The following is a 14,627-nucleotide window of genomic DNA, read 5'->3' on the forward strand; positions in this document are numbered from 1 at the left end:
AAAGGGGGAGGGGAAAGGGGAATGGGACAGAGCAAGGGGAAAGAGGGAGGGGGAGAGAGAGAATGAGTCTGGGGAGAGGAGGCAGGTGGGCAGAGGCACATATTCCTGCACCTGCTCTGCTGAGTGCAAATCAGAGTAGGGGCTTAGTGTTTATAGAAGAAATAATCAAATCCTGACCAGAATACATATATTCTTCCATCTGTGCTTCGCTTGTGCCATTGCAATCTAATGGGAACGATCACAAATTAATGAACGAGTCAGTCACAAGTATGGAGCGTCTGCTCTGGGCCTTGCACTCTACACACATTATTTCATTCAAGCCTCACAAAAATCCCAAGAGACAGGTCTTCATCATCCGAGGAGAATCCCGGTACTGAAAAGAATAAAGTAGCCAAGGGAATCCACATAAACAGAAATCCAAACTTCAGAGTAAAGGGGCTGCCTGAGGAGGGGAGGGCTGTTATTCAGGTTTTACCTTGAAAATAAAATGAAGATAAATTGACTTCATCTCCCATTAAAGGGCATTTTTGTCCCAACGGTGCTAGAAACCATGTGCTAATTGTTAGAAAGAAAAATAATAAAACAACAAAACAAGACAAGCACGTGAGGTTGTTTAGAATAAATTATCCAGACAAAACTGGAGAATGGCATAAAATGGGACATTCGTCATGTCTGACGTCTGGAATGATCATAAAGACAGCCATTTTTTCAAGTGTTAGTTTTAGTAATAATTAACATTTACTAAGAATCCTCTATTTGTCAGGTGAGGTTATAGGTATTTTAATCATAAAACCCACACCGCCATGCTATGGCTAGATACTGTTATCTCCACTTTACACACATGGAAGCAGAGGCACAGAGATGTTGAGTAATCTGTCCAAGGTCACACAGCGAAGCAGCAGAGCAGCTCAGCAGTCTGACCCCAGAGCCCCTGGTCCCAACCACTACCACACTACTCAGCTGGCAGCTTTTGTCACTTTTTCATAAGCACATCCTTTATCCTCTGGAAATCTCTCTCTGCCGAGGTGCCTGTTCTCCTTGGCTACCTGTCACTTGTGAATCGTCGGCTGACCTCTGTGGAGGCTGCACAGCACAGCGACAAGGTGCATTCACTTCCCGGCCACACTGCTCAGTGTGGGCCCACTAGGCACCAGCCCCCTTGCCTGTCCTGGGAATTGCAACAGCACCTACACCTTCAGACTGCAGCAAAGAGTAAATGAACACGTGCAGAGTCTGGGGCCCGGGAGGCGTCCGCGAGGACTTCATGCACGCGTATGCACACCTTTCCCAACAGTTCTGAAAGTGTTTGGGGCAAGCCTCTGAAACCACAGACTTCAGAGAATCCTGCATCTTTTGCAAGGCTTGAAATTCACTTTGCGATGGGTTCGCATTTTATTTGCATCGTATTATCAACCGTGTACCACATGGGACAGTCACACAAGCTAATGCAACAGCAGGGAGCCAATCCTAGGTTTCAACACAGAGGCATGTTTGATTAGGGACTTATCGGATAAGTAATCAATACCAGATAAGTATTGCGGTGTCATAATATTTCTTTCCCAGTGTGATCTTGTAACTGTGAGATTCAGAAAGCAAGAACCTTCTGGACTATTCCTACGTCATTACAGAGATAAAGAATCGGATGCAGGATGGTTATGTCCCCCTGGCTGCGTAGCTGGTGAATATCAAGGCTCCAATTCTTGCATCTTTCCTACTGATAATGTCAGTGCTATCTACGGACTTGTACGGAGGGCTGGAGACAGCAGGGAGAGGGAAAGGGAGGAGAGGAATAAAAGACCCACCTGTCCATCTATATTCTACCTATTTTCAATGTCCAGTTTCCTTAGGAAAACCTCCTGAGCATCCCACAAAACTGAATGATTTTTTCTCTATCATTTGTTACCCATGGATTACACTGTTTTGTCAGTTACCTTTTACCTAAGATGTTTCTGCCTAAATTATGCACAAACTGCTTCATCCCAGGAACCATACTTTATAGCTTTTCCCAAATCCTCCCATCACCTAACACAGAGCCCTGCAGGACACAATGTTCAATGGAGTATCTTTTGTTAGTGATCACGACCACCAGTTCTAATAAGAACCTTGCCTACCATTGACCAATCCTCTGCTCTGTAGAGTAGTTTCCACACATTTAATATCTCATCTGTTCTCCACTAGCCTATGAGGGGAGAATTATAATCTCTAGTTTACAGCCTAGAAATGTTATCCAGGATCAAAGGGCTGCAAACGTAGAGCTGGGTGGGCGTCATCTGCAACCTGCATGACGATCTCTCCAGCCCTCCTGTAGTCCCCAAAAGCTGCTGGCTACAGCAAGGGGCGACACAACCAGAAATCCCACTTTGTGTACTGCTTACGAGGTTAATTTTTAAATGTTCCTTCCGCGTCAGCTAAAGGCATATTTATTTCACAGTCCTACGACTAGTGAATATCAAGAAAAATAAATTCCTATGAAAAAAGAGATTTAGACCCCCAATCCTTCAAACCCTGTATACTTCAAACAAAAGGTGAAGCAAATACAGGTAAATTAATCAGCTTCTGCACCAGCTGTGTTACATTTTCTCCTTTAATACCATAGTTTGTTTTCCAAAGCACTTTATATACATTATTTCCTCATTCTTATAAAGACCCAGACAGCAAAGCATAAGGACTGATTAAAAGAGGCCTCAAAACAATTCCACTCCCCAGACCCACACAACAGACCCCAAGCAAGGGCTGGCAGCCCTTGAGATGCAAAAGGCACAGAGAGCCAGTTCTAAAATGAATGAAAACAGAACTAAAAGTGGGATCTAAAAACTAAACATTGAAAACTGAACGTGAGGGCACCAGGTACTGTCGGCAGACAGAAAACAAGTTAAAATAACACTCTGAATGTCAAACACTTAGAGTTCCATGAAAGGCCCATTGTTTTGGATTCTGTTTCAGAAGTGTTGGGCAGAATTCCTGAAATTCCTTATCTTTTGGGCACTGTGACCGAAACCAAAAATAGCCTGTCTCACAACAAGTAATATGATCAGGCGCCTGGCCAGGTTTCTGCCTAAGGACCCAGGTTGGGGCCACCTTCCACTTCCTGTCACTCCAGCAGGAAGATCCCTGGCCACTGTGCAGTATGTATAATGCATACTCGCGGCAAAGCAACTTTGGGGCCACAGAAATGGTAAATTCTCATTAGTAACTTAGCAACGAGTGTTCCAGAACCCTTTCCTGCGGCTTGGGATTTTAGATCTTCAGATGTTTGATCCTGTTAGCTCCACCCTTTAACAACTGGCCTTTACAACCTTGGACTCAGCCTACTTATTCAACCATGAGGCACTCAGTGTTTCCAGCTCCTTTGAAGTTTCACTGATATCTGCAGAATTATAGTACAGAATGTATATTTTTATAAGGCAATTACAATATATCCACTCAATTCTCTCAACATGTATGGGATGGCTGTGTCCAAATTCCATTCAATGAGTCAAGTGGGTTTCAATTAATCTTTAACCAGGAATATATATTATCCAAAAAAAGTCATAAGCGAGAAAACAAGCCGAGAGAAAACAACACTGTAAAAGAATACATGAACCAACAGCTCTTCTCTCCGCTTAAGATGGTAAGGTTACCTTATGAATTTCGCCTCTGAAAACAATCAATTTATATGGAATAAATAACTTTCTAAATTGCTCAATTTCAGAATGTTTTGTACATTTCTTCCCATCCAAGCCCCTAAGGTCCAAACTTTCGCCCTGACCTTCAAATCCTTTCTCAATCTCATTCTAAAGGATCTTCCGAGCTCTTCTACTCTCCAAAATGAACCCCACATTCTAACAACTCTGTGTACTAAAAGTCATTTCCAAAAAACACAACATTGCCTCTTTCTGTCTCCCACCCCCCTGTGCCTGCTTATGGCGACCCTCGTCTGCCCCACCTGTGAAAACCACACTTCCCATCCACCTGCCACCCCAGCCATCGGGGCGCCGGCACTGGACTCAGCCTGGGCCACTTACACATCCATCAGCCTTTGCATGTCCACACTCCTCCCACCCCACTATGACAGGAGTCTACAAAGAACATTTTCCACTTGCTCCATCACCTCTGCCTTTCTCACGCACCTCAGTTGGACCACTCCACTGCACTTCAATACTGCCTTATCTTTCCTTGTTCCTGTCCCATCTCTGCAGCAGGTTGAGGATAGAATTTGTGTCTAATTTATCTTTTTTTTCCTACTACTGCACAGTATCTAGCATTTTTATATGCACATGCATTTGTCGAATGAATAGTGACTACAACAGGGGCAGACTGTGAAGATGAATTAGTGTAAGCTTTTCCATGTCAGCTGCTAATTACAGAAAACCAACTCACCTCTACCCTCCTGAAAAAGTATTAGGATACTGTACAATTAACAAATGAAGACTGATTCAAAATAATTATAACAGATATTTGAATATTGATCTATCAGCAGCACTGATATGGCTGCTCACTCCTCCCTGAAACACTTTCTCCTGTGGCCTCCAGAGAATCCCATTTTCTCAGTTTTTCTTGCTGTCCTAGCTGCTCCTGGTTCCTCCTTAACTCCCTGGCCGAATTATGGGAGACCTCCAGGACTCAGTCCCGTGGACCTCTGGCCCTTTCACTCCCTAGATAACCTCAGGCAGTCTCAGGGCTTTAAATACCTTCTTATGCTGATGGCTTCCAAGTGTGTATCTCCCACCTGGTTCCCCTGTTACCAGCATAGCCCTTTAAAAATGTAAATCAGACCAAGGCTGTCCTCTGTGCAAAACCGTCCTGAGTCAAAGACTCTGCAGGACGTCCAGGACCCCCCATACCTGACTGATCCCCACATCTCCCCCCTGCCATGTTGTTCCACCCCTCCACGCATCTCCATGGCCTCCTGCTTTAGGAATCTCACAATTTCCCTTCCCTCTCCCAAGAGCGCTCTTCCCAGATGACCACTTTCTTGCTTCTTGCGATTTTGCTGAAAATCCACCCTTACAGAAAGTAAGGCCTTCCTTAGAAATCCAATCTACAACATTAACTGCTCACCCCAACATTTTCTTCCTCCTTTGAAAATTCACTTTTTATACTAAGCGTTCACCATTTCTCCAACGTACTACCTATTTTAGTATTTATTTTGTTTAATGTCTGTCTCGCCCACTGGAATGTAAGTTCCACGAGGGGAGGAATTTGTTTGCTGCTTTGGTCCCTGCTATACACTAAGGGCTCAGCAGAATTCCTGGCACACAGCATACAATCAGTAAATAACTGCTGTATGAATGGATGTGTTCGCTTATGAGAAAAAGGCCTCTGCAAAGAAAGTGCAGACGTGGTTAGCTAAAATAGAGCTTCACATTGCTTAAACACCAAAACAAAACCACCTTTCATGGAACAAGCCTTTTCCAGGACACATACAATACTCGGTTTTAATCAGAAAACGTACATTTCGTTGCATGTGAAGTATAGTTCTCTATTTTTATTACCTTAGTATCTTAACAGTCAAGGTACATAATAAAGCAAACTGAAGCAGAAATTTTTCCACAATATTCTACACTAGAATACCAGTACACAGAAAGCAACATATTTGATACAATTTGATGCAATATTTGCAGAAAACCTGAAACAAAATAAATCACATAAAATCACTTTAAGCCAAATATTTGGAGATAATCATTTAAATAGCTATATGCAATCAAGAGACTTCCACAAATAGTTCGTGATCTGACCTTTTTTAAATAGCTTAAAAAATGCACAAACTGATTTTGAATCCTTGTAGTGAAACAGTTACAAAAGCAATTTAGTACTTCATGCCTCCTTGACCCAACTTATCTAGCCAAGTTACAAGCAGCCCTGCCAAAGCATGCAAATCTCAGCACTCCTACAGAGAACAAAGCTCAGGACTGTTTCCTCCTACTGCTGGCCAGAGTCAACCCAGTTAGCCAAATTAAAAAGACCCTTACCCCCAACCAAGAGGAATAAACAGATGATTAAATGGTACTACATTTTGCAGAATAAATAACAATAATGTTCTTAGGTTATAAAGAGTTGCAGAAAACTTTTAGGTACCAATAAGTTTACTAAAAATGATAGGAAATATTTAAGGAACTTAAAGTATGTCTAAAAAATATATAAAAATGAATGCAGTCAGCAACTTACATTTAGATTTTGTCTTACCGTTTACTAAATACTTTGACAAATACCAGGAGTCGACAAACTACAGCCTATGGGCCAAATGTGGAACACTGCCTGCAGTGTAAATAAAGTTTTATTGGAACACTGCCACACTCATTTGTTTACATATTGTCACGGATGCTTCCAGGTACAACGAGAGAGCTGAACTGCTGCAACAGAGACCATTTGGCTGAAAAGCCAAAAATATATACCGTCTGGACCTTTACAAGAAAAGCCTGTTGACCCCAGACATACACTATCTCACTCCTGATCCCCACATCACCCTATGCCAAAAGTTAGGGTCCGTGAGCCCACAGTAGTAGAGTCAGAGCTCAAAACTCAGACATCGTAATAACACTATTTTTCCCCCCAATGTCGGAGGCATAGATGCTTAGAGATGTTTTTTTCTCAGAGTCACATGCCAGAATAAGCCAGGCACACCCTGACCTAGCACCTTCTATGACCAACCATCCATTTGCCTTCACAAGTTAATTAATTCGGATGTAGTCTGTGACTATGGAAGAATTAGCATATCAACTCAGATCACCCTAAGAAATCCACAAATCAGATCCTCTGAACTGCAGTTTCTAAACTTGGCTATGCATCTGAATCACAAAGAAGCTATAAAAAATATATATATATACACACACACACACACACACACACATATATATATATATACACACGGCTGCTTCAAAAGCTAAGATGGACTAATTAATGGACAGATATGGGTTACATCTGTGTTAAAGCAAGTTAATAAAATGTTAATGGTAGAAATCTAGGCAGTGGGTACGTAAGTATTCACTTAAAATTCTTTCAAATCTGTATACTGCAAGATTTTCAAAATAAAATATTTCCAAAAAAAAAAAAAAATTTGCTTGTTCCCAACTAAGATCCATTGAATCAGAATATCCAAAACTGAGACAAGGAATTTTATTTTTTAAGAGCTCATGGGGACATTCTGATGCTGTATAAGGTATGGGCACGACTGCTCCAGAGTGTCATTCTAATAATTTAGCCTCAGGGTGCATAAGGTATGGCCCAGAGACCCCTAGGGGTCCCCGGACGGCCACAGATTGAATGCAGAAACAGACATGACCACCCTTCTGTCTTCCATCAAGTCCGACATCCATGTGAGTTTCAAAAGTGTAAAGTAAATGCCACCCTCCCCGCTAAATTTGTTCTGAAAAATATGATGGTTTTTTTCCCCCATTAAAAATGCTATGTTAATGTGTAATGGATCTATGGTTATTTTTATACATTATTAAGTTTTCGTTTTAAATTTCTAATAGGGTAAATATCAATTGCTATAATCCACATAAACAAAAGCTCTTTGGGGGTCCTGAAGACAAACATTTGAGAACTGTGTATCCAGGCAATATGTGCAGAGGGTAAAATCTCAAGTGCTGGGAGCAGAGGCCCTGGATTCAACTCAGCGCCAACCTCTGACAAGCTGAATGGCTTTGATCTAAGCAATTAATCCTGGCTTCAGGGTCTGCACCTGCAAAATAGGGATAATTAACTACCTTGAAAGGTTGCAGGGAGCACTAAATGAGGATAAAGTTTGAGTAGAGCCCAGCATCTAGTTAGCCCTAAAAAAAAAAAAAAAAAAAAAAGTTGACTGTTGCTCCTGTTACTGTTTAGTTCAAATCACTGAAGATGAAGAAATATTTGGAGAAGATGAACTTTAAAAGTGAAATTCACACTGACGAGGGGTCAACTGTATAAATTTAAGTTTCAGGCTCTGAAATAAAACCATCCCAGATCTCCTAGACTCCTCAGGAACCCTTCTGCCCACAAAACTTCCCTCTTGGGGCACTTACACCCCTTGGGAGCCCCCCAAGTACCTTGGAGGGATTGGGGACAGTCCTGACATTTGGAGTTTAAAAACAGTCAGCCTGACATGGCAAATCTAGTCAATGTTTTCCAACTCCAGAGGGAGTTAGAAATCGCTGAAAGTAGCCTAAATTAACTCACTAAACAAACTGTGATTACAAAACGAAGCTCTGGTTGTCAAGGATAAGCAATGTACATCAAAACAATGTCTAAGTAAAGTATTTTATTTTTTATTGTTACTCTTCTGGCAATCTACGATGGAACAGTCGTAAGGCAAATGATCCCAAGCTTTTACTTTTTTCTTTGTAGCTGTCTGTCTTTTAGCAGCAGATCATATAACTTTCCTCCTGAAAAACCTTCGACGGCTCCGCCTTGCCTATTAACTAGTCCATACATCTCAGCATGGCATCCAAAGCTCTCACTGCCTGGCCACATGCTCAATGCCTACTTCCTTCCCACAAAATCTCTCTCCACCTTCTGGTCAAGCCACACCTAACCACATAGTGTCTCCTATAAAGACACCATGCACTTGCATGCCAGTATTTACCAAACTGCCTTTGAAGGGTTAAGAAACAGTAAAGAGACTTTCTCTGCAGGACTCTGTCAATCTCCCAAGACAGGAGTTAGAATCCTGGATAAGAAATCAAACCATTCAGGCTCCAGGAAGTTCTATAACTCACCCAAGGTCACACTGCTAGTAGTGATGACACCAAAATTCAAATCCAGATCTGACCAACTTTAAGGCTAATGCCCTTCCCCTTAACTGCACTATTCCCGTAAAGTTCAACATGTAAATGCTAGTGTGAGAACGCAGGACTTACCAATGACCTTCTGAATCAGGTGCACTAGATTTCCCCTTTCCTCTCGGTCCTTTACCATGTTTCCACACTTGATAGTGACCACAAAAATAATCAAGCATGTACAGTCTGCACAATCCAGAGTGAAAGTGCTGCCTCTCTCACAAGCTGACAAGCTGAACGACTTTGCTCTAGGCAATTAATCCTAGGCAATTAATCTTCACCTGGGAAATGGGGATAATTAAATAAGAAATGGCCGATTTTTTAATATGCAAGCATGAAAATGGTGGGAAACAGAGGTGCCTCCTTGGTAATTGCTGTTCTCCTAAAAATATAACCTCAGCTGGCCTTGTCTCCGAAGATTTACCTCTAAGTTACCATCAGGATAGCTAGACTGTATTAGTCTACTTTCATGTTGCTATAACAGAATACCCGAGACTAGGTAATTTATAAAGAACAGAGATTTATTTGGCTGACAATTCTGGGACAGTTGCATTTGGTGCAGGCCGCAGGCTGCTTCTACTCATGGCAGAAAGTGGCAGGCAGCCGGCAAGTGCAAGGAGATCACAAGAGAGGGAGAGGGAAAGGCGACATGGTCTTTTAAACAACCAGCTCTGGTGAGAACTAACAAAGCAAGAACTCACTCACTACCACCCGTCCCCCCCAGCAGGGACAGCATTAATCCATTCACGAAGGATCCACTCCCCTGTCCCAAGCTGCTCCCAACACTACCAAGTTTGGGATCAGATTTTGACATGAGCTTTGCGGGGACAACACATCCAAACTCTATCATGGATGGATGTCTGTGCCTCCTGGAACAGGCAGCAACTGTAGCATGAAGCCACAAGTCTTGAGTAAAAGGACAGGAGAAGGGACATACGTGTTTTAACTGATAATAGCATAACTAACTGCTCCCCCAATCACTCTGATGAGTGATTTAAACTCCTTATTTGGAGCTTACATTTGCTATAATTTTCTCAAATAGTCCCTTATTTACATGGTACTAATGGAAAAGCTGGAAAAAAAATTAGATTCTTTCTGCAGTTTGTATTAGTAAGAGCTCTAAGTTGTGTTTCATAATAAACATAACCAGGTCTATCCATGGACTGTAGATGTAGTCATAAATAATGACATGCATAGATAATTATTATTCCCAAAAAGTTGAAAACTCGGGATAAAGATGTGTAATCACTGACATAAAAAGTATAAAAGTAAGCAACTACCATAATTTGTGGCTCAGTTTCCCATGGGATGCTTATTTCTTCTCAAGGAAAAAAAAGGTTGAAGACAGTTAATATTACAAAAAGAAAAAAGGACCTATAAATGATGCCACACAATCTTCTTTCAGTCCTGAACTATGCCACAACAAATGAAACACATTAAATTCTAATACTCTAGATCATCATCGGCAATTCCTATACGGCACTATCTTCTCTCCCCATGGAAACCTCTCTGGAACCATTTCCACAGCTACCACCCTGGGCCGAGCTAGTATCTCCTCTTGCAGGACTCCGAGACAAGCGTCCCACATGTCCTGTGGTCCCTCCTCCACAGCAGCCAGGTGGTCTTGTGATAACAGAAATCACATCATGCCGTCCCCCTGCACAAAATGCTCCAAGGCTCCCCTAGATAAGACTGAGAGAGGGACCCCCACGTGCACTGAGGGGCCAGACCTGCACCTGCCTCTCCCTCCACCCTCCACCACTATTTTGCCATAGCACCTACTAATACCTGTATTGATTGCATGACTGCCATCTAGCTTTCCATTAGACTGCGCTCTCTGATGGCAGGGATACCGTCACTATCCTCTGGGGTGCACTATGTCCCTGGGGCTTAGAAGTGACTGTCCCTGGGAAACAAGGCACTCAAAAAGTGTTAAATAAATAAGTTCCAATGATTTCTTTCTCTTCTAAGAAATTGGCGATTTTCACAGTAGCCCAAAGTCCCCTTGCATGGTTCTCTAGTTGTTGCACACAGATTGACTTAAGCAAAGTGTTTCCTACAGATTTTGCTTCCCCAGAGATACAGAGCCTAGCAATTTTTTTTTTTACTACATAATCGATGCTTAAAACTTGCTAATTCAGCTCACCTTTCAATCTGCTGCTGCCTGTTAGAAAAGGGACAGAATTGTTTATATCATCACAACATATCAGCTATTATTTCAACACAGACATTCTTTCATGAAATATGATAAGACTCATTAGAACAGATGAAAGAAAATCTGTCAGGAGTAATATATTCTTTTAACAAATTTAAACATTTGTTTTAAACAATCATTTCCACTGACTTTTTTCCAAGTAGTCTTCTACCGGCTCTTTGGGACTTGAGTAAGTACACAGTGAAAATAAAATTCAATATTGATTTTTAAAACCTTTTTTCCATTATTATTAACTCACTACCACCATTAGCAAATAACCAATATACTGTAACAGAGTATCTGCTACACTCAGAAGTCTGAACAAGAAATTATAGCTGCACATATCATAAGAGAATTCCAAAATACTTGCATTTATTTACTGAACAAATAAAACCACGCAGCCAGGATAAGGCCATGTGCCAGGGACTGTGATTTGCACATTTTAGGCTCTGTTCAAAATTTTCATTTTATAGGGGTTAAATAACTATAATAATTGTCATAGTGTAACATATTTGACTAGACTAGTGACTAGCCAATTAAGACTTTTTAAGAGTGCAACAACTTAAAGCAAAGAGAACCTTGCCTGACAATTACAGAAATTAAAATGCTCCAGGGAATTTGGCAATTTATTCTGAAGGTGAAAAGTCTTTCAGAAACTAAGTACAGTAGGAGCAAGTAATCACCTTCAAATTACACAATATCTACTGTATACACAGCAGTCTACACTCCACTGTACAGGTTTTTCTGGTGTCCATAAAGACTATCCTATATACCATAGTTATTATTCCACAGTTGTGTTACTTCTTTTTACTACTTAGTAGTATTAGGAGTCCTTTAAAAGTTTATATTTTATATAAAAAAGTTTACCACTTGCAACAACTGGAATAGGGCTTAACATCCCTTCCCAACAGTAACAAACATTCTCTGCCTTGCTTGGGAACACTTTGTACGCCTCTTGAGAACTACTGCAACCAAACAAATCTGGTTAAATACAGTGCAAAAGTAAAAGCCACAGGCTCTTCAATTTTTTCGTCTAAGGACCAATACAGACCAAGTTGTGTGTTGGTGATTTGATGTTCTGCAACACCATGTTTGTAGAAGGCAGGGTTCTACGTTACCACAGCCCTGCTGCAACTGCCAAGAGGCAAGCAGGAGAGGGGACCGTGCTGACACTGTCTTGAAAATACCTGGTCTGCAGAAAACTGGCAGACACAGGCTTGTAGGATGTCACTGGGAAGAGGGTCTTAAGGACACATGGACAAGTCACTTGTTCTACGGCAGCAGGTTAAACATTTCTTTCAACGAAAGCATATTTCAGGAAACAGGCACAAATTGGTATTGAGGGCTGTTATCAGGTTTGAAGCATGTACAAAAATGAGTTCATGGAAAATTGTGCTGTCTATGTTTTTACTATAACACAGCCCCAAAGCAAGTAGTTCTAGAGTCCTGCATGTGGCCCGTCAGGGCATTAAGTATCCACCACTACCACTTCAATTTTCCCTATCATATTTTGTTAGACTCTGCTCTGTTGCTTAAGCAGCTGCTATCTAAATTATGAGAAATCGGGGGGGGGGGGGTGTCGATAAAACAAAACCTAAAAGTATTCAATGCTTATACATAGCTACGACACTCAGATTATCTATAATTCCCATAATAAAAATGCTACATTAGCACTTTTCAAGTAAATGTCAGTACTGAAGGATTTTGAATAGGAAAAGAAATCCACACGAACGTGCAACAGAGACATTATTTCTTCCTGTCAGTCTTCTCTGCTCTTAGAGAAGGACGGTGTTGCAGTTTGAGTTAGCTCCTGTCCTAGCAGGTTTGACAAGGTTGAACGACACGCAGCCAGGGCCAGTTCCGGCTGCATCCTTTAATCTTTCATGAGATTTCATCCCGTTCTAAGAATACGAAGCGAACTTCAATATTAAAGAGCCAACTTCAAACGGCAATTCTATTAGCTCTTTTATAGAGCGAACTATAATAGGGATTTGTATTTAGGTCATTTGTCAGTTCTTTATGACATCTGGAAAACCCTCCCTGATTTGCAAACAAAGTAAATGACACAGGCCAGGTCTTCAGGATTCCAAGCATCTGTTCAAGGACAACGCACTTTTTCATAACCCAAAGTGCGTAAGGGCGACCTGGTTCTTGGACCAATAATAAAATCATATTTCATGTGCAGAGACATGTGACTGAAAGAGGTCTTTGGAAAAGTCAAAGGACATGAAGCTCTATTTAAAGCGGGAGAATGGGAACCCCAATACAACACCTGCAAAGATACAGGACAGGGGGAGTTTGAGAAGGCCACTAGGCCAGGAAGGCCACCGGTCACTAACTCGTAGTCCTCATCATCCCAGGTTTGCAAAGTCCCACCCAAACGAACCACCTAAGGCACCTAAAGGCCAACCTGCCCCCGGGGCTTCCAGCAGATGCAGGTATCCCACAAACGTTTCATCTTCAAGCAAGCCCGGTGTGCACTGTTAGAAAAGGCACCCCGAGGCAACAAGTCGGGGTGACAGTGTCCCCTGCCCCGAAGCACGTAGGCAAGGAACTCTCTGCACCTCTGAGTCCCGGGAGGCCGGAGCGGGCGGTGCCGCAGGCGCGGTGAGGCGGACCCCCGGCTCCTTTGCAACCCTTTGCAGCTGGCACCGTGCGCCCCCCACCCCCCAGCCCGCTCCCCGTGCCACTTACTGTTGCTGGACTTGAGGTCCCGGTGCAGGATGGGCACCACGGCCTCCTGGTGCAGGTAGAGCATGCCGCGCGCGATCTGCACGGCCCAGTCCACCAGCACGTGCGGGGGGATGCGGCGCGCGCGGCGGGGACCCGGGGCCAGCGCGCGGTTGAGCGCCCCGCCGCGCGCGAACTCCAGCACCAGGCACAGGTGCGGCGGCCGCAGGCACACGGCGCGCAGCTCGATGATGTTGGGGTGGCGCAGCATGGCGAAGAGCCGGGCCTCCCGCCGCACGCTCTCGGCCGCCGCCGCCGCGTCCTGCTCCGGGTCCCGGCGCGCCGCCTTCACCGCCACCTCCTGGCCCCGCCAGGTGGCCCGGAACACCTGCCCAAAGCCGCCGGCGCCGATGAGCTCCTGGAGCTGCAGCCGCTCGAAGGCGACGTGCACGGGCGAGCCGGGGCGCGGCGGCGGCGGGGACGGCGGGGACGGCGGGCGACACGGCGGGGCACACGGCGCCACGTAGTTGGCGGGGAAGATGCCCAGGCGCCGCTGCACCTGGCCGGCCCACCAGCCCTCGTCGCCCGACACGGCGGCGTCCTGCGACAGCACCGCCACCAGCTGGCCGCGCCGCAGGCTCAACTCGTCCTCGCCGCGCGCCTCGTAGTCGTAGAGCGCGGCCCACAGCCCGGTCCCCGCCGCGGACGACGACGACGACGTCGCGGAGTCGGCGGGGCCGCCCCGGCAAGGGGACACCGGCGCGTCGGCCGCCGGCAGAGCCATGGGGGCGGCGGGCTCAGCCGGGGGCTCGCATGGTCCCGCGGGGTGGCGCCCGGGTCGGGCACGGCGGTGCTGTCGCGCCCACGACACGCAGGCCCCGCCTCAGCCCCCGCGCCCGCACGGCCGCCTCCGCCGCTGCAGCGGTCCCCGCGGCCAAGGGCGCCGTCGTCTCCCCATGGTGGCGCGCTGCGCCTGCGGCCGACCTGGCCCTCGCCCGGCCCGCCCCGCCCCCTCCGGGTTCTCC

General features: G+C 44.6%; 1 protein-coding gene across 1 annotated transcript in view; it reads right to left on the reverse strand.

Annotated features, from left to right (window-relative positions):
* The window catches only part of MAP3K21 (mitogen-activated protein kinase kinase kinase 21), a 53,420-nt gene extending 39,034 nt beyond the window's left edge, over window positions 1-14,386 (reverse strand). Inside the window, exon 1 of the mRNA XM_063082867.1 lies at window positions 13,627-14,386. Within this exon, the coding sequence (XP_062938937.1) occupies window positions 13,627-14,386 (760 nt within the window). The remainder of the gene's footprint in view (window positions 1-13,626) is intronic.
* Between the last annotated feature and the right edge of the window lie 241 nt (window positions 14,387-14,627).

Source organism: Cynocephalus volans, chromosome 18 (genome assembly GCF_027409185.1).
Source record: "Cynocephalus volans isolate mCynVol1 chromosome 18, mCynVol1.pri, whole genome shotgun sequence".
NCBI classification, from domain to species: Eukaryota; Metazoa; Chordata; class Mammalia; order Dermoptera; family Cynocephalidae; genus Cynocephalus; species Cynocephalus volans.